At 48.8% G+C, this 20,798-nt stretch overlaps 2 protein-coding genes across 8 annotated transcripts in view; one reads left to right on the plus strand and one right to left on the minus strand.

The window, feature by feature from the left end:
• The window catches only part of LOC140388010 (GRAM domain-containing protein 4-like), a 286,335-nt gene extending 273,354 nt beyond the window's left edge, over positions 1 to 12,981 (minus strand). The window contains exon 1 of one of the 3 annotated variants that reach the window (XM_072471476.1): positions 12,867 to 12,981. In XM_072471476.1, the coding sequence (XP_072327577.1) occupies positions 12,867 to 12,937 (71 nt within the window). In that variant the 5' untranslated portion in view covers positions 12,938 to 12,981. The remainder of the gene's footprint in view (positions 1 to 12,866) is intronic. The other 2 variants (XM_072471468.1, XM_072471469.1) reach the window with 2 other exon arrangements.
• Positions 12,982 to 16,273: 3,292 nt separating this feature from the next.
• The window catches only part of celsr1a (cadherin EGF LAG seven-pass G-type receptor 1a), a 432,565-nt gene continuing 428,040 nt past the window's right edge, over positions 16,274 to 20,798 (plus strand). For all 5 annotated transcript variants that reach the window (XM_072471478.1, XM_072471479.1, XM_072471481.1 and 2 more), the window contains exon 1: positions 16,274 to 17,379. In XM_072471478.1, coding sequence (XP_072327579.1) covers positions 16,413 to 17,379 — 967 coding nt within the window. In that variant the 5' untranslated portion in view covers positions 16,274 to 16,412. The remainder of the gene's footprint in view (positions 17,380 to 20,798) is intronic.

A 20,798-nucleotide genomic window follows, 5' to 3' on the forward strand; every position in this document is an offset into this window, starting at 1 on the left:
CCATCTTTGACTCCCCTTATTTCCCTCGCTGCCACCCTCTTACGGAGCTGGTGTGCCAGCATCTGACTGGCCTTTTCCCCGTACTCGTTAGTCGCCCCCTGCGCCTTCCTCCACTGTGCCTCCGCCTTCCCCGTGGTCAACAGGTCAAACTCCGTCTGGAGCCGTCGCCTTTCCCCAAGTAATCTTTCCTCCGGGGCCTTTGCGTATCTCCTGTCCACTCGCAAAATCTACCCCGCTAACCTCTCCCTTTCCATACCCTCTGTCTTCTCCCTATGAGCCCTGATGGAGCTCTCCCCTGATCACCGCCTTCAACGCCTCCCACACCACCCCCACCCGCACCTCCCCGTTGTCGTTGGCCTCCAGGTACCTTTCAATACACCCCCTTACCTTCCCACACACCACCTCATCTGCCAGCAGTCCCACATCCAACCGCCACAGCGGGCGTTGGTCCCTCTCCTCTCCCAGCCCCACTTCCACCCAGTGCGGGGCATGGTCCGAAACGGCTATGGCCAAATACTCCGTCCCCTCCACCCTCGGGATGAGCGCCCTGCCCAGCACAAAGAAGTCTATCCGGGAGTATCCCATGTGCATGTGGGAGAAGAAAGAAAATTCCCTGGCCTGCGGTCTTGCAAACCTCCATGGGTCCACTCCCCCCATCTGGTCCATAAACCCCCTGAGCACCCTGGCCACCGCCGGCCTCTTTCCCGTCCTTGATCTGGAGCGGTCCAGTGCTGGATCCAGCACTGTATTAAAGCCCCTCCCATTATCAGTCCTCCTACCTCCAGGTCCGGGATGCGCCCCAACATGCGCTTCATGAATCCAACATCATCCCAGTTCGGGGCGTATACATTTACCAACACCACCCACGTCCCTTGCAACCTACCACTCACCATCACGTATCTCCCTCCATTGTCCGCTACGATAGTCTTGGCCTCAAATGACACATGTTTTCCCACCAGAATTGCCACCCCTCTATTTTTCACGTCCAGTCCCGAGTGAAATACCTGTCCTACCCATCCCCTTCTTAACCTAACCTGGTCCGCCACCTTCAGGTGTGTCTCTTGGGAGCATAGCCACGTCTGCCTTCAGTCCCTTCAAGTGCGCGAACACTCGAGCCCTCTTCACCGGTCCGTTCAGGCCCCTCACATTCCACATTATCAGCCAGATTGGAGGGGCTCTCAACCCCCCCCCCCCCCCCCCCCCCCCCCCCCCCCGACTAGCCATCTCCTTTTCTGGGCCAGTCCCGTGTCCGCGTCTCCCTCACCCTCCAGGCCCCCAACCGGGGGACCTCCGTCCCGGCCACATTTTCTGTGTCCCATTCCCTTTTGGCCAGTGCAGCAGCAACCCTGTTTCTCCCCCTTCCCCCCCGCTAGATTCCTGTCTAGCTTTTTTGCTCCCCCCATATCACTCCCGTAAGTCAGCTGACGCCTGCTGACCCCGGCTTCCCCCGCCATCCCTTTGACCCCCCCGTGTGGGAATCTCCCCATCAGTAGACGTTCCTACATTCCCCCTCCCACCTTTCTTCCCGCGCGCGGGAGAAAAGCCCCGCCCCCCCCGACGCAGCTCCTTGTCTCTCTCCCCCAGCCCATATAACATTCCCTGCGCGTGCTTGCCCCCCCTATATACAACCGCCATCATACTTCAACCCTCAAATACCCCCCACCCTCACAAACCCTCAATTAGAGTCCAACTTTTCAGTTAGTATAAAGGTCCACGCCTCTTCGGGCGTTTTGAAGTAGTGGTGTTGGCCGTTATATGTGACCCACATGGCTGCAACATTCCAAATTTCACTCCTTTCCGATGCAGCACCGCTTTGGCCCGGTTGAAACCCGCTCTCTGCTTAGCGACCTCCATGCTCCAGTCCGGGTATATTCTGATCTCAGCATTGTCCCACTTACGGCTCCGCTCCTTCTTGGCCCATTTCAGGACCCTCTCTCTGTCTGTGAACCGGTGAAATCTCACCACCATCGCCCTTGGCGGCTCGTTTGCCTTGGGCTTCCTCGCCAGCACCCGGTGCGCCCCTTCCAGCTCCAACAACCCCGGGGGGGCCTCCGCGTCCATCAGCGCCCCGATCATTGTGCCCACATATGCCGCGGCATCGGCCCCCTCCACTCCTTCTGGGAGACCCAGGATCCTCAGATTGTTTCTCCTCGACCTGTTCTCCAGGTCTTCGAGTCTTCCCGCCCACGTCTTGTGTAGCGCCTCGTGCCGCTCCACTCTCACCGCCAGGCCCAAGAGCTCGTCCTCATTCTCACTCACTTTGTCCTGGATCTTCACCTCGTGGGCTTTCTGGGTTGCCCCAAGTCCTTCAATTATTGCCATCATAGGCGCCACCATCTCCTTGCGCAGCTCCTCGAAGCAGCGCTTGATGAATTCTTGCATCTCCTCTTTGTCCCCGGCCGCCGCCATTTTGTTTGTTTCCCCCCTCTTCTCCCGCTGCTCCAGTGCCGTTTTTTTGGCCGTTTCGCTGTGGGTCCGGTCCATGCAGGTTAGTGGGGGATCTCTCTCCTCTCTTCCCCATGGGTTGGCTATGTGAAAAGTTCCGTTGGGCCTCTTCTATCGAGCCCGAAGGTCTGTCTTCGCGGGAGCTGCCGAATCGTGCGGCTTAGCTCCGCATAGCCGCAACCGGAAGTCCGGAAGTTCCTATTTCTTTTTTTTTTAAATATATTTTATTCAAGGTTTTTGGCCAAACATAACAATACGTAGTGTTTCTTTTACACAACAATAAAGCAATATAAATAACCGTGGCCAGTTTTAAACAAATAAATAAGTAATATATAAACAAAAACAAAAAACAAAACTAAGTGGCAACTGCCTTGTCCAAAATAAATACTCTCCAAAAGTACAATCCAACAATCCAATATACAATTACATATACCAAATACCTATACATATACAATAACATCCCTGAGAGTCCGTCCGATTCCTCCCCCCCCCCCCCCCCCCCCCCTCCCCCCTGGGTTGCTGCTGTTATCTACTTCTTTTCCATTCCCTCTATCTTTCTGTGAGGTAGTCGACGAACGGTTGCCACCGCCTGGTGAACCCCTGAGCCGAACCCCTTAACACGAACTTAATCCGTTCTAACTTTATGAACCCTGCCATATCGTTTATCCAGGTCTCCACCCCCGGGGGTTTGGCTTCCTTCCACATTAACAATATCCTGCGCCGGGCTACAAGGGACGCAAAGGCCAACACGTCAGCCTCTTTCGCCTCCTGCACTCCCGGCTCTTCTGCAACCCCAAATATAGCCAACCCCCAGCTTGGTTCGACCCGGACCCCCACCACTTTCGAAAGCACCTTTGCCACCCCCACCCAGAACCCCTGTAGTGCTGGGCATGACCAGAACATGTGGGTGTGATTCGCTGGGCCTCTCGAGCATCTCGCACACCTATCCTCTACCCCCAAAAAGTTACTAAGCCGTGCTCCAGTCATATGCGCCCTGTGTAGCACCTTAAATTGTATCAGGCTTAGCCTGGCACACGAGGACGATGAGTTTACCCTACGTAGGGCATCAGCCCACAGCCCCTCCTCAATCTCCTCCCCCAGTTCTTCTTCCCATTTCCCTTTCAGCTCATCTACCATGATCTCCCCCTCGTCCCTCATCTCCCTGTATATGTCCGCCACCTTACCGTCCCCCACCCATGTCTCTGAGATCACTCTATCCTGCACTTCCTGCGTCGGGAGCTGCGGGAATTCCCTCACCTGTTGCCGCGCAAAAGCCCTCAATTGCATATACCGAAATGCATTCCCTTGGGGCAACCCATATTTCTCCGTCAGCGCTCCTAGACTCGCAAACGTCCCATCTACAAATAGATCTCTTAATTGTACTACCCCAGCTCTTTGCCATGCTCCAAATCCCCCATCCATTCTCCCCGGAACGAACCTAAAATTGTTTCTTATCGGGGACCGCACCGAAGCTCCCGTCCCTCCCCTATGCCGTCTCCACTGCCCCCAAATTTTCAACGTAGCCACCACCACCGGGCTTGTGGTGTATTTCTTTGATGGGAACGGCAGCGGCGCCGTCACCGTTGCTTGCAGGCTGGTCCCCCTGCAGGACGCCCTCTCCAATCTCTTCCACGCCGCTCCCTCCCCTTCTCCCATCCACTTACACACCATTGAAACATTGGCGGCCCAGTAGTACTCACTTAGGCTCAGTAGTGCCAGCCCCCCCCCTGTCCCTACTACGCTGCAAGAATCCCCGCCTCACTCTCGGGGTCTTCCCAGCCCACACAAAACTCATAATGCTCTTCTCAATTCTTTTGAAAAAAGCCTTCGTGATCACCACCGGGAGGCACTGGAACACAAAAAGGAATCTCGGGAGGACCACCATTTTAACCGCCTGCACCCTACCTGCCAATGACAGGGACACCATGTCCCATCTCTTGAAATCCTCCTCCATCTGTTCCACCAACCGTGTTAAATTAAGCCTATGTAATGTACCCCAATTCTTGGCTATCTGGATCCCCAGGTACCGGAAGTCCCTTGTTACCTTCCTCAACGGTAAATCCTCTATCTCTCTGCTCTGTTCCCCCGGATGAACCACAAATAGCTCACTTTTCCCCATGTTCAGTTTATACCCTGAAAAATCCCCAAACTCCCCAAGTATCCACATTATCTCTGGCATCCCCTCCGCCGGGTCCGCCACATATAGCAACAAATCATCCGCATACAGAGATACCCGGTGTTCTTCTCCCCCCCTAAGTACTCCCCTCCACTTCCTGGAACCCCTCAGTGCCATGGCCAGGGGTTCAATCGCCAATGCAAACAATAATGGGGATAGAGGACATCCCTGCCTCGTCCCTCTATGGAGCCAAAAATAGTCAGACCCCCGTCCATTCGTGACCACGCTCGCCATCGGGGCCCTATACAGCAACTGTACCCACCTGATATACCCGTCCCCAAAGCCAAATCTCCTCAACACCTCCCACAAATAATCTCACTCCACTCTATCAAATGCTTTCTCGGCATCCATCGCCACCACTATCTCCGCTTCCCCCTCTGGTGGGGGCATCATCATTACCTCTAGCAGCCTCCGTATATTTGTATTTAGCTGTCTCCCCTTCACAAACCCAGTTTGGTCCTCATGGAGCACCCCCGGGACACAATCCTCTATCCTCGTTGCCACTACCTTGGCCAGAATCTTAGCATCCACATTCAGGAGGGAAATGGGCCTGTATGACCCGCATTGCAGCGGGTCTTTTTCCTTCTTTAGGAGGAGCGATATCGTTGCCTCTGACATAGTCGGGGGCAGCTGCCCCCTTTCCCTCGACTTGGAAGTTCCTATTTCTTGACACTCTACATACAGGCTTGGCACCCAGTGGAACACATGTCGAAATGGAGTGACCACTGTCTCGGTGGTAGTAGCCCCACCTCCTGAAATGCTTGGTTCTGACACTGCTGCGTATTGGAGATAAGATTGGAGCTGGTCCTGAGCACAGTATGGCTCGCGGCAAGGGTGTTTATTTTCGTTGGGTGTAGATGCTCACACTTAACTTTAGAAAAGAGAGGTGAGGAACTTCAGTTTTGGTTGCAGATGACCTATGAAATGAAATGAAATGAAAATCGCTTATTGTCACAAGTACGCTTCAATGAAGTTACTGTGAAAAGCCCCTAGTTGCCACATTCCGGCGCCTGTTCGGGGAGGCTGGTACGGGAATCGAACCGTGCTGCTGGCCTGCCTTGGTCTGCTTTCAAAGCCACCGATTTAGCCCAGTGTGAAGATACTCTGAAAATAAAAACTAGAAAGCAATGGGAAACCTCAACTAATAGTGGTTCAAAACTTTTGTGTGAGACTTGAGTTAGGGAAGAAGACAAGAGATGGATGGAATATGTTTTAGAGAAAACCAATACAAGTTTCAGAAACTGATTATCAGACATTTTGTTACACACAAGTTTTAATCACCTCTCAGATTATCAGGTAAATCTATCTTTTATCTGCCTGAAACTCAAAAAGCAACTGCTGAGAATTTTCTGCAATGGTAATATAAGTAAGGAATATGAAACGTTACAGCCTTGAGTGATACATTTACTCTAATCTTCATTGGAAATCTGACTGGAGTATGGCGAAGAGGATTACCACTACATGTTTCTCTCTAACTTTCCTTTGGACCTTAATGCATTTCTCCATTTAATGTACTTTAATTTAAAATAAACAGTTGAATTTTGAATCTAATGAATTATCTGCACTTATGTTTTGTTGATAAAGAAAGTCAATACTAATCACTTACAACTGTGATTAACAGATTCTAATTTCTGTGAGACATGTGGAGTCAGACAGACACAAATGCAGAGAAATGCAATTAGGAAGTGTATTTCCTCATTCTAATTTACTTTCTTAAAAAGCAAAACAATTTGATTTTTGCAAGCAAACAAAGCATTTTTCAGTGAAGCAGATTGGCAGAGAAGTAGAAGGGCTGGAAGTTGAAGACTAGTGGAGAGTGAGAAGTATTCTTGCCTCTCCTCGCCCATGTTTGAGGGGACGGAGCAGGAATGGATGGTGGATTAAGGGTAAATTGAGGGGCAGCAGAGCAATTGGGAGGGAAGATATAGAAAAAGGTATTTTTGGTGATAAAAATGAGGATACATGAGGAATGAGATGGTGGCATGGCGTGCAGAGGAAAGGGATGGGAGTCATTCTGCATCAGAAATGCAACCTGCAGCAATCGATAGCAGCTTGCCCTGTCACATCAAGACTTCCCACCCATACTGAAAGAAGCAAAGAAAACAACAGAGAAAGTAAAAGAGAGCAGAGAGAGAATCAGCAAGTGTTATGGGGAAATAATCAGTTAAAAGAGACTGAAGCAAAAGGTCAAAAACAACACAGTGACAACTAAGAACGAAACTGACAACTTAAACATTAAATTTGATGAATGGGACAAGTGTTTCACCAAAGTATCTTGGGGTCCTTGCTTCTTTGGGAATTCCCCCTCTCCCTCTTATCGTATCTGCTAACAATTAAATTTTCCCGAAGAATTCGATAAACAGCTGCCACCTCCGGATGAACCCTAAAGTCGACCTTCTGAGGGCAAACTTGATTTTCTCAAGCCTGACGAACCCAGCCATGTCACTAACCCAAACCTCTGATTTTGGAGACTACGAGTCCCTCCACGCCAATAAGATCCACCTCCAGCCTTCAGGCTATCAGGGAGGCAAAGGCCAAAACATGTCTCGCCCCGGGTCTTCCGACACTCCAGAAATCGCCACCTCTGGACTCGGTGCCACCGTGGACATGACATCAACAAATCCCTGCCAGAATCCCCTAAGCTTTGGACATGGCCAGAACATGAACATGATTTGCAGGCCCTCCCGAACACCGCCCACACCTATCCTCCACCCCTTCAAAAAACCTGCTCATCTGGGCCCCCGTCATGTGTGCCCAGTGGACCACCTTAAATTGTATCAGGCTGAGCCTGGCACATGATGAGGACATTGACTCTACTCAGAGCATCCTCCCACAGGCCTGCCTTTAGTTCCTTACCCAACTCATCCTCCCACTTACGTTTTACCTCCCCTATCTGGTTCCCTCCCACTCCATAAGCTCTTTATAAATTTCCAAGATCTTCCCCTCCCCCACTCCCATTTTCGAAACTACCTTATCCTGTATCCCCTGAGGCGGTTCCTGATTTGTTTTTAAGTGCACTAATTACGAGCTGCTTAAATGCACCTGTGTATAAACTGGATTCACAAACATGAAAGCTTTGAAATGATATAACAGAGTCACGTTAGTATGAGAGGTTAGGCAATCCACCATGTTTGCCACATTGTTGGAGGGACAGAACTAAAATAAATAGAGCAGGAGATTCAAAATGCATCTGGGCAGAGAGATCTGGGTGTCTTTGTTCATGAATCGCAGAAGGTTGGTATGCAGGTACAGCATGTAATTAAAAAAGCAAATGGAATCTCAGCCTTTATTGCAAAATGCGGTAGAGTTAGAACTGAAATGAGGAGGAACTACTTCTCGCAGAGGGTGGTAAATTTGTGGAACTCGATGCCCGATGGTGTGGTGTAATCTGAATCATTAAAAAGTTTCAAGAAAGAGATAGATATATTTCTGATTTTAAAAATGGATTAAAGGGATATGGGGAACAGGTAGGGAGGTGGATTTGAGACCAGGAATAGATCAGCAATGATTTGATCGAATGGCAGAGCAGGCTCGAAGGGCTGAATTGCCTACTTCAGCTTCTAATTCCTATGTTCCTATATAGGAGGTGAAAGCCATTAATAGGTCAGTTTTAATCAGTTGTCACACTGCAAATTTCTCTGACGCACTTCTAAGATATAACGTGAAAGAAAAAAAACAATCATGACGAAAGTACAGAAACGTCCCCATCATGAGCAAATGTCTTTAAAGGCCTTCTGTATATTCTCCACTTTCAAGTTTGGAGCCCCGTCAACATTCAAATGTTTGACAGTATCCAGTACAAAGCAGCCAGCTCAATTGGCATGCCACCTCCAACTTAAACATTCACTCCTTCCACCAGTACGTTGTGGCTACAGCAGGTACCATTTACAAGGATGCACTGCAGCAGTTTGCTGAGGCTTCTTCCACAGCACTTTCCAAACCCATCATCTCTATCACCTAGAAGCACAGGGGCATGGGGGCACATCCACATTCATGTTACCCTCCAAATAACATATCACCCTGACTTGGAAATAGATACAGTACGAAGTCTTACAACACCAGGTTAAAGTCCAACAGGTTTGTTTCGATGTCACTAGCTTTCGGAGCGCTGCTCCTTCCTCAGGTGAATGAACCAAGTTTCAAAACTTGGTATCACCACCGGCAGCAACCAAGCCACCCCCGGTGTCACAGTAGAAAACAATACAGGGAAATCTATTGTCAACTTGTCAGACTACACCCTTCAACCAGATGAAATCGAAGTCCTCAGCAGAGGACTTAATTTCTGCACCACCACCAAAATGGACCCCATCAGTCTCGCGGCAGACACGGAGGAATTCATCAGGCGAATGAGGCTCCGGGAATTCTTCCACAGACCCCAAGAGGCCAACAGCGAACCCAAGCAGACTACCAATGAACCGGAACAGCAGACCGAGAGATCTGCGGTGCGGCAACCGAAGAGGAAAGAGTCGAATTAGACCCCTCCGGAAGGCCGCTGCCTTAGACTCGACATGTGTGCTCAAGCCGTCAGGAGTCGCGTCAATGCCAGATTCATCAGTCGCATTCACAAGACAGCCCCGAACGTCACCCAAGCACAACGCAATGCCATCCGCGCTCTCAAGACCAACCGCAGCATCGTCATCAAACCAGCAGACAAAGGGGGGGCCACTGTCGTACTGAACAGAACGGACTACTGCAAAGAAGTATACCGACAACTGAACAACCAAGAACACTACAGACAGTTACCCGCAGATCCGACCAAGGAACACATCCGCCAACTTAACAGACTGATCAAGACCTTGGATCCAGATCTTCAGAGCACCCTACGTGCTCTCATCCCACGTACGATGGAGATCCCATTGGAGATCTCTACTGCCACCCGAAAATACATAAGGCCAACACACCAGGCCGCCCTATCGTTTCAGGCAATGGGACCCTGTGTGAGAACCTCTCTGGCTACATCGAGGGCATCTTGAAACCCATCGTACAAGGTACACCCAGCTTCTGTCGCGACACTACGGACTTCCTACAGAAACTCAGCACCCATGGACCAGTTGAACCAGGTACATTCCTCGTCACAATGGACGTCTCGGCACTCTACACCAGCATCCCCCATGACGACGGCATTGCTGCAACAGCCTCAGTACTCAACACCGACAACTGCCAATCTCCAGACGCAATTCTGCAACTCATCCGCTTCATTCTGGATCACAACGTCTTCACCTTCGACAACAAGTTCTTCATCCAGACGCACGGAACAGCCATGGGGACCAAATTCGCACCCCAATACGCCAACATCTTCATGCACAAGTTTGAACAGGACCTACTCACCGCACAGGACCTTCAACCGATGTTATACACCAGATACATCGATGACATTTTTTTCCTTTGGACCCACGGCGAAGAATCACTGAAACGACTACACGATGACATTAATAAGTTCCATCCAACCATCAGACTCACCATGGACTACTCTCCAAAATCAGTTGCATTCTTGGACACACTCGTCTCCATCAAGGACGGTCACCTCAGCACTTCGCTTTACCGCAAACCCACGGATAACCTCATGATGCTCCACTTCTCCAGCTTCCACCCTAAACACATTAAAGAAGCCATCCCCTATGGACAAGCGCTCCGTATACACAGGATCTGCTGAGACGAGGAGGAGCGTAACAGACATCTACAGACGTTGAAAGATGCCCTCGTACGAATGGGATATGGCACTCGACTCATCGATCGACAGTTCCAACGCGCCACAGCGAAAAACCGGACCGACCTCCTCAGAAGACAAACATGGGACACTTCCGACAGAATACCCTTCGTCGTCCAGTACTTCCCCGGAGCGGAGAAACTACGTCATCTTCTTCACAGCCTTCAACACGTCATTGATGACGATGAACATCTTGCCAAGGTCATCCCCACAACCCCACTACTTGCCTTCAAACAACCGCGCAACCTCAAACGAACCATTGTTTGCAGCAAACTACCCAGTCTTCAGAACAGTGACCTCGACACCACACAACCCTGTCATGGCAATCTCTGCAAGACGTGCCAGATCATCGACATGGATACCACCATTACACGTGAGAACACCACCCACCAGGTACGCGGTACATACTCGTGCGACTCGGCGTTGTCTCCCTCATACGCTGCAGGAAAGGATGTCCCGAAGCATGGTACATTGGCGAGACCATGCAAACGCTGCGACAACGAATGAACGGACATCGCGCAACAATCACCAGGCAGGAATGTTCCCTTCCAGTCGGGGAACACTTCAGCAGTCAAGGGCATTCAGCCTCTGATCTCCGGGTAAGCGTTCTCCAAGGCGGCCTTCAGGACCCGCGACAACGCAGAATCGCCGAGCAGAAACTTATAGCCAAGTTCCGCACACGAGTGCGGCCGCAACCGGGACCTGGGATTCATGTTGCATTACATTCATCCCCCACCATCTGGCCTGCGAAATCCTACCAACTGTCCTGGCTTGGTACAATTCACACCTCTTTAACCTGGGGTTACCCCATCTCTGGATCTGTAAAGATTTAATCACCTGCTAATGCTCGCATTCCAAGCATTGTTTGGCATCTTTGAATTTGTCTATATATGTGTTTCTGGAACAGACCTCTTCATTCACCTGAGGAAGGAGCAGCGCTCCGAAAGCTAGTGACATCGAAACAAACCTGTTGGACTTTAACCTGGTGTTGTAAGACTTCGTACTGTGCTCACCCCAGTCCAACGCCGGCATCTCCACATCATGGAAATAGATAACCATTGTTCAAGATCACAGGGTCAAAATCTTGGGACTGCCTCCCTCCCTATCATCACCGTGGGATAACTTTCACCACACGGACTGCAGCATGCAAGAAGGTAGCTCACGAATACCTTCTAGAGGGCAATTAGGGTCGGCCAATAAACACCGCCTTGCCAGCAATACTCACAGCTCACAAATTAATAAAAATGCCTTCAGAAGCATGCTTCAAAACTGAAAGCCTGTCTGGCTTCTAATTGACTTTGGAATCTGTCCAAGAATATTGACGCACTAATTGGCTCAGGAAAGCATGCCAATTACAACTTGTGGCCTTAACAGGGAGCCCATGAGTTACACTTAGCGACACATTAGCAGTAGAGTAACATCATGCATTTGTATGGTAGTCACCTCTAACCTATCTATAGCATATGGATAATTTTAATTAAAAAACGCACTCTGGGTTGATTCTGAGATAATAACTACATTTGGGGTTTTAAGTGAGTTTTTTAAAAATTTAGAGTACCCAATTAATTTTTTCCAATTAAGGGGCAATTTAGCGTGGCCAATCCACCTACCTTGCACATCTTTGTGTTGTGTTGTGGGGGCGAAACCCACGCAAATAGGGGAGAATATGCAAACTCCACACGGACAATTACCCAGATCCGGGCTCGAACCTGGGACCTCGGCACCGTGAGACAGCAGTGCTAACCATGGCACCATCGTGCTGCCCATGAGATTTGAGTGAGTTGACAAATATTTGTAATAATTGTCTGAACTTTTTGCGGTGATTTTTATTATTACGTGTTAATTAGATTTCTGTTGTGTGAGGGTATGGAATAATCTAGGACACATCTAAATAAATGGAGTTAAGTGACAGCTAGGATCTAATTAAATGGTAGAATTGCCTCCAGGGGCTGAATAACCTACACTTGTCACTATTAAAATACTTGTTGAAGAAACATAATCATGAAACAAATAATTGTTTCACTCCAATCCGGCAGTGACTGCACTTTAAAAGGGCTTCAGTGGTTGCAAAGCGCTCGGTGTGGTCGTGAAAGGCCCGACACAGAAGCAATTCGTTTTTTCCATATTGCATGTTCGATTTGTGATGTTATTCTGTGAATGCCCACACAGTGGCTGTATTTACACTTGTATCTTTCCACTTGCATTGTTAATAGGACACCGTTCCATATAAACTCTTGTTATATCGCTCTTTCATAATCACCAAATCAACACGCGGTTATAGAGAATCGATAGAAAACCTGGCCACGCGGCGCAACAACCACGTTTTCTCGCCAACATCGTGAAACTCACCTGCCGGAGTTTAACCGCAACGAAATTAAATCGTTCAGTATTTTTATGCACTGGAAGGCGCGTGCGGAGAAAAACAATACTTAAGCAAAATAATTAGGGACTAAAATAAAATGTCAATGTTTGCATATTAAACGTTAAAGGTAACGTTTTGCTAAAATAATTTGTCAGTAGAAATCAGAAATGAATTACCTTTGATTTGAAAGCTGATTCATGGTGTTGAGACCAAACTTGAGATTGAAACAGCCAAGTGCGGCCGCCATCTAAATCTGTCCGCCGCTCTTAACCTCTTGCTACATGTTGACATTGCATGCCTGTGTGTTGTTTAACTGTGCGGCTATCGCACAGTTTACTTAAGAACTGGTTCATTCTGCAGTTTAACACACCGGCGATCTAAAATAAACACTTTGGGAGAAAGAGGAACAAGGTGTGGCACTGACAAAATGTGATCTTTCAAATTATTAAGCACAAATCTTCTTTAGTTACCGATGATGTACGAAACTGTATGGAACTTTAATAATGTAGGACTCTTGTGCAATGAAGCCCCAATTCTTAAGTCATTATTCTTAAGTAAGTGTCGCGCAAAGCTGTTTTATTTAACAAGAGTCCTTATTCCACTCAGAACTATTAAACTTGCGTCTACGTGCTACCTTTTTAACGGGACTCCGACTTCCACCGGGTATGCAGCCCTTCAAGCTCAAACTTCAAAGTTTGCGGAGGGCTATCATAACACATAGGAGCAGAATTAGGCCACTCGGCCCACCGAGTCTGCTCCGCCATTCAATCATGGCTGATATATTCTCGCCCCCATTCTCCTGTCTTCTCCCCATAACCCCTTGTTGCAGGAGGACGTTCATCAAAATATCGAGGCAGGAAAGAAAAACAGCCACAGAATGTAATATCAGTCCTGGCTTAATTTCTAAAAATTATGCGGTATGTTTTTTGTAACTGCCATTTAGAAATTGTACACGTACCGAACAGAAGACAGTGATGGTCAGGTGGTATATAGAGGGTGATACTTGAAAAAGAGATGTATTTTTAAAAAACTTATAGAATCACTACAGTGCAGGAGGCCTTTAAGCCCATCGAGTGTGTTCTGACCCTCTGAAAGAGCACCCTGCCAAAGAGCACCCTGCCTAGACCCACATCCCACCCTATCCATGTAACGCAGTGACCCCACCTAACCTTTTTGGACACTAAGGGTCAATTTTATCATGGTCAATCCACCTAACCTGCACATCTTTGGACTGTGGGAGGAAACAGGAGCACGCGGAAGCCATCCACACAGACACAGGGAGAACGTGCAAACTCCACACAATGACCCAAGGCTGGAATTGAACCCAGGTCCCTGGTGCTGTGAGTACCACCGTGCTACCCAATATAGGCAACCTACGCAGACATAGGGAGAAAGTGCAACTCCACACTGACAGTGAACAGATTGGAAGTGAACCCGGGTCCCTGGCGTTGTGAGGCAGCAGTGCTAACCACCCAATGTATGGAATCAATCTATGGAGTTCAGATCCCTGTACAAGAAGTAGTTTGGGGAAATTAAACCTCAACCAGAAACAGTGTTTTAATAGATCCGTTTACTGACCATTTACCTAGTTTGTACGAGAGCAAGTGTTTTCGACTTGAAAGAAACCATAAAAGGAGTGATGTCACAGAAATATTGTAAGTACCAGGTTACCTGTGTCTGTCATCTGTTCCATCCCCTACCACCCCTCCTTTATATTAGGAGCTGCCTTTCGTCCCGTGAATTCTCAGAGGAAGAGAAACGCTTCTGATTTGTGGTGGCTTTTAGATTGTGCAGTGTGAGGACCAATGGAACACGAATAACTTGTCTTTCGAAACGAATCCTCTCCAGCTTTCCGCCAATTATGAGCTGTTTTAGTTATTCGTGTCGGAGATTCAAATAATTGCTATTGATTCTAAAACGCGGCGAGATTTGCACCATGTTCAGATCGAATGATTATTTGAATATCTTCTTTATGAACCTTGTCAGAAGACTTAGTGAACAAGTTAAGACTTAGTCATTTTCGCAAGGAGAAACGTATCGCAAAATATAAATAATACAGCCCAAATCAGAAATGAATCCTCAAATAAAAGTTTTTACATTTCTCCCTTTCTTCAGTCCTGCAGAAGGGTCATTTAGACCCGAAATGTTAACTGTTTCCCACTCCACAGGTGCTGCCAGACCAGCTGAGTTTATCCCGCATCTTCCGTTTTTAATTTCCGAAGTAAACCATTTTATGTTGGTGAAAATTACAAACTTTGAAATTGTAGCAGGTATTTACAAAATAAAAAGCAAAACAGAACTGTGCATCACATTCCGTTTAAAATCAGGCTTGCCCGTGAAAGGTTAATATAATTGCTGTGATCAGATTACAACCGAAATTGTACAAAAAGCAAAGTGGATTGAAAAATGAAAATCAGGAACGTAAGTGAGAATGAGACTAGAATTAATCGGACGATTTGTAATTTCTGCCTGGGTTGCTCTACTAACAAGTGTTTTCTCGCTCCGTGCCGCTGTGGCTTCAGGTTACACGCAGTTTTTTTTCTCAGTTCATTGTTCGCTTTTGTTTCTGAATGAAACGCCCAAATCGCGTCCCCTGGGATCCCTGTTTAAACTAGAGTCACCATGGCAACAACCTGCAAATTCCCCACCTTTTCAGCGCTACAAACCTATTAATCTATAGTTTACTCCCTCCGCCCCCCTCGTCTGATCCTTGGACACTTTTTTAAAATATGTAACTGTACCAAACCCCCACTTGTTGGTTAAGAATTCCCCCAAGAGGGTCACATGGCGACTGTGTTGTCTTTTTAATCCATTTGGTGGCGGTGGTTATTGGAGCCGGGAGTGTGGTTCCCGCTACAACTTCGTTTTTTTTTTTGCTGAGTGTAAATTTGTACCGTAAACCCCCTCCAGGTCAGAGCAGGCGGGTCGCCGGAGACAGATCCTGCCAAGAGATTTACAAACCCACCTGTGAGGCAGAGGAAACCACAGCACACTCAAAAAAAAAGGCACCTTGTTGCATCGAAGACACTGACCGTGGGTGATCGGCCAGAGACCGGGCAAAGAAGGAAGGGGGAAGTAGGTGAGAGACAAGAGGGGAGGAAGAGAGAGACGGAGGGAAAGAGAGGGATCAGGATCCAGGGAGGAAGGAGGTGGTGAATGAGGAGCCAGCGGGAGGGAGACGCCTGATGCGCTGAGATGGGAGCCGCTGGCGGCGCCTGCCCGTTCCCCTGGGCGCCTCCCAGTCACTCGCAGGTCCCGCCGGAGAGCCGCTGTGTTTGTCGTGTTGCTGAAAGTTTGGGAAACGGGAGGAGGTTTAATGCTGTCGAGAGCCGGGGCGGCGGAGCCATCTTGAAATGAAACTGGGGTCAAACTAAAACTTTTTTCCCCCCAAAAAAAACCAGAACCCCCCACACAAATTGGGGTGGGACGAGAGAAAGTCGAAAGGGGGCACAGAGTAGGAGGGGGAAAAGTAAGGGGAGATAGAGAGGGAGAAAATCGGTGGGGGGAGGAAGAGGGGCAGAAAAAAAGTTACCGGGGGGGGGGGGGGGGGGGGGGAGTAATAGAGGGAGGGAAGTTTGTAAACTCAATATGCCAGGCTCCAGTAGGTAGGGGAGGGCACTCGGGCTGAGGGACACTGGCTTTGAGGATGAAAAGTTGCTGGAGATTTGGCCAGTGGTAGATCGTTCCTTTTATTTATTTTGTTGTTTTGGGGTTTTAAAGCCATGTCTCTCCGCTGCCCCATCCTCCTCACTCTCCTCCTGCACATCCCCGTCTCGGGCTCCTTCAAGCTGCATCTTTCCCAGGGGAAGGCGCCGGGATCCGGGGAGCCGCCGCTGGCCAACCTGTCGCTGGGGGCGGCAGCGGTGGGCTGGCGGTGCCGGCTGGACGAGCGGCGGACCCCCGAGCCGCTGCGGGGGTGCCTGGAAGTGGGCGCCCGCAGCGGGCAGCTGAGGCAGACGGGGCCGCTGGACTGCTCGCGGCTGCCGGCCAACCCGCTGCCGCTCCACCTGCGCTACCGAGCGGCCGAGCCGCCCCGCCTGCTGAGCGTGCGGGCCCGGCTCGCCGTCCACGTGCACGGCCCGGGCTGCCGGCCGCGGGGCCGGGGGCCGGCCGGCCGGCTCGACGTCGACGTGCGGCTGGCGGGCCCGGCGGCCGGCCGCCGCTCGCTGCTCGACGTGTGGGACTTCGTCCCCGCCGCGCTGCGGCCGCCCGGCGCCCTCTGCTCCCGCCTCAACGGCAGCGGCCTTCCGCTCCTGCACCCGGGCGGCGTCCTGTGGGCGGGGGGCGAGTGCCCGGGGAGGGCGGCCGGCCCTCCCGCCGAGGCCCAGCTGCTGTGCGCCCCCCCGCCGGGCCGTCCGGGGGGCGCCCTCCTGATCCGGGTCCGGCTGGCGGAGGACCGGGCAGTGGCCGGCCGGCCTCCCCGCGCCAAGAGGAGCACCAACCGCAGCCCCCAGTTCGAGCTGCCCAGCTACCAGGTGTCCGTGCCCGAGAACGAGCCGGCGGACACCCGGGTCATCGCGCTGAGCGCCCGCGATCTGGACGAGGGGGACGCGGGGCGGCTGGAGTACACCATGGAGTCGCTGTTTGACAGCAGGTCCACCGACTACTTCCGCATGGACCCTGACAGCGGAGCGGTTACCACCACACAGCAACTGGACCGCGAGACCAAGGACACCCATGTGTTTAAAAGTGAGCTCCCACATTTACCTCTTCTCGTGTGTGTACGGTATCAAAAACAGGCAGTGCTAAAAGTTCAAACCTGCTTCCTTCACCCAGTTTATTAAAACGCACCTGCAGAGTGCTCATCACCCCTCTACACCTTCATCATCATGAAGAGTTCATGTGGTGAGTTTTCCCCGGGTGGCTCATGCACCAACAGTAAATACAGCAACAAAAAAAAACACACCCAACACAATCTCAGCAGGTCTGACAGCATCTGTGGAGGGAGAATGGGAGCTAACGCTACCTAGTCTGGGTGACTGTCAAAGCTTCCCGCTCCACAGATGCTGACATACCTGCTGAGATTTGCCCAGCGTTTTCTGTTTTTCGTTTCCCATCAGCAGTAATTTGCTTTTATAGATGCAGCAACTCCTAGGCGTAAAGCACATTTTCCTTTTACTGAAGCTGGATGCCCCAAAAGTGCTTCCCATCAAACTAAAATTTGACACAGGCCCCAGAATGAATGATTCTGACAGGTAACCGAAAGCTTGGCTAAAAAGGCAGGTTTTGAAGAGGGTATTCAAAGGAGATGGAGTGCTTTGGCAGAGGAATTCTGGAGTGCTGGGCATCTGAGCTGAAGGCACACTGTGCAAGAGGCCAAAATTAGAGGAGTGCAGATGTTTCTGAGAGTTGTACAAAGTGGAGGAGATTAAAAATAGGGAGGACTGAAGTGATGCATAGATTTCGATACAAGGGTGTGTCTTAAATTTAAGACGTTGCTTAGCTTGGAATCAGCATAGGTCTGTGAGCACGAGGGCGATGGGTGATTGTCACTTGTTCCAAATTCAACTATGGACAGCAGAGGTTTGGATGATGTTGAGTTTATGGAGGGTAGGAAAATGTGAGGAATGTGAAGGTGACAAAAGCATGGATGAGGGTTTCAGCAGCAGGTGAGCTACCTGCAGTTTAAATTATCTGGTACCATATACTGACTTTTGAACAAAAGTGTAATTTTTATGAGTCAATTAAATCATCACAGTTTAGACATCAGGGAAATACAAAGTTTTGAGTCTGACTCCCAGTATTTTTCTCTTCCCCTCAAATCATTTTTCTTCCTACCCTGACTGGGATGCAATTCCACAGGCAACAGCCTCTCTCCCCTAGTATTGTGCAGAAGTGATCGAACATCTTATGTAAACCTAAGCAGTGAGTACTGCTCAGCTGTTTTTACATATAAACCCATCAAGATATAATTTGCTTTCTGGGTTTTTTTTGTACAATAATAGAGTGAAACTGAAGTGGCAGTCCTCATCAACTTGACATTTTGTTCGTAAGTGTTATTCAGCACACAGTTTAACACTGATTTTGTCATTTAGGAGTATCTTTAATTTCACCGGTAATATTGATAATTTAATATTAAATGTTAGAAGGTTGTCAGCAGAAGGAGAGAGACCAGGGATAGCAGACTACTTGAATAGCTCTTTCAAAGAGCTGGTACAAACATGATGGGCCAAATGGCCTCTTCCATCTGTGGGCACTGCAGCAACTTGCGAGGCTCCTGCGACAGACAGCAGCACCTTCCAAACCCCTACCACTTAGAAGGGCAAGGGCAGCAGATGCTTAGGAACACCACCATCTACAAGCTTCCCTCCAAGTCACACACCATTCTGACCTAGAACTATGTTGTTGTTCCTTCACTCACTTGGTTAGATCCTGGAACTCTCTCCCTAATAACACTGGTTATTGTCAGAACATATGGACTGCAGCAATCCAAGGAGGCAGCTCACCATCACCTTCTGAAGGGCATTTAGATTTATTGTCACGTGTACAGAGGTACAGTAAAACGTTTTGTTCAGCATACAATCTAGGCCGATCGTTCCATGCATAAAATATAGGGTAAATACACAATGCAAATACATCTACATCGGGTGAAGCAAGCTGAGCATAGTGCTACTGTAGAGAAGATGCGTGGCGAGATCAGTTCAGTCCATAAGAGAGTCATTCAGGAGCCTGGTAACAGCGGGGAAGAAGCTGTTTTTGAATCTGTGTGTTTTCTCAGTCTTTTGTATCTTCTGCCCGATGGAAGAGAGAATAACCCGCGTGGGAGGGTCTTTGATTATGCTGCCCGCTTTCCCAAGACAGCGGGAGGTGTAGACAGAGTCAATGGATGGGAGGCAGGTTCGTGTGATGGACTGGGTTGTGTTCACAATTTAGGGATTGGCAATACACTTTGGTCTAACCAGCGTTGTCCCCATCCCATGAATGAGTTTAAAAAAACATAATAAAGTTCAACAATGACAGCTTGCAATTGTTTCTTTTTGGTACCCAAACACTGCTACAGTCCCCAAGCACCATTTGTCCTCAACTTGTGTCATGACTGAAAGTTTGTTATTATGTGATTATTTTTATATTTCTTGTGTTATTTAAAAAGAAAGCTACTTCCCACAGCATCTGTAGCATTTGTTTAATTCAGAACCATCCAGAAAAGTTGGGAGTTTTCTAATTTCTGCCAACAATTTGTCAGATTTGTATAAAAATAGGTAATGACAGTGGAAATAATATAGTTAATCTTTCATGTTGCTGCTTATGACTCTAGTGAGCTGCATCACAGACCTTCATTCCTACAACATAATCTCATAGATATGGATTCCCATTCACCACAGCAAAAACTCTCCTCTGTAATAGATTATTCTTCCTTTGTCTAGGCAACGATCAAAGCTGACTTCAATATTTAACAGTGTTGCCTGTTTTGTCCCTTTTCATCATACGGAATTATTCTGCATCGTGTGTCTCAAGTACATAGCAACTCCTGTGCTAACCATTTATGTTGCTTGGCAACATTCCAAAAGTGATAGTATATTGACAATGGCAGAACATAATCAATGTTTCAGATTATTGTGCCCACTATTTTTTTATAAACTTAAGAGTACCCAATTTTTTTTTCCAATTAAGAGGCAATTTAGCGTGGCCAATGCACCTAACCTGCACATCTTTGGATTGTAGGGGTGAAACCCACGCTGACATGGGGAGAATGTGCAAACTCCACACGGACAGTGACCCAGGGCCGGGATTCGAACCCGGGTCCTCAGCACCGCAATTGTGCCCACTATTAACCATGCAATATAGAACCGAATCATGAGTGAGTTCATCACAAAATTGAATGAGGTTTAGAATATAGCAGAAGCATTCAGAATCTAGCGTAAATACCACAGAATAAGACACACTGCAATCCATAGGCAGTCATGTTTACTTTAACCTTTGCTACTTTGGCTATCTTGTATTGCACTGTGAGGAAATGACGTGTCACAGCTTTTATTTTTAAATTTAGAGTAGCCAATTATTTTTTTATTTTTCCAATTAAGCGGCAATTTAGCATGGCCAATCCACCTAACCAGCACATCTTTGGGTTGGGGGGTGAAACCCACGCAAACATGGGGAGAATGTCCAGA

This window comes from Scyliorhinus torazame, chromosome 13, assembly GCF_047496885.1.
Source record: "Scyliorhinus torazame isolate Kashiwa2021f chromosome 13, sScyTor2.1, whole genome shotgun sequence".
NCBI classification, from domain to species: domain Eukaryota; kingdom Metazoa; phylum Chordata; class Chondrichthyes; order Carcharhiniformes; family Scyliorhinidae; genus Scyliorhinus; species Scyliorhinus torazame.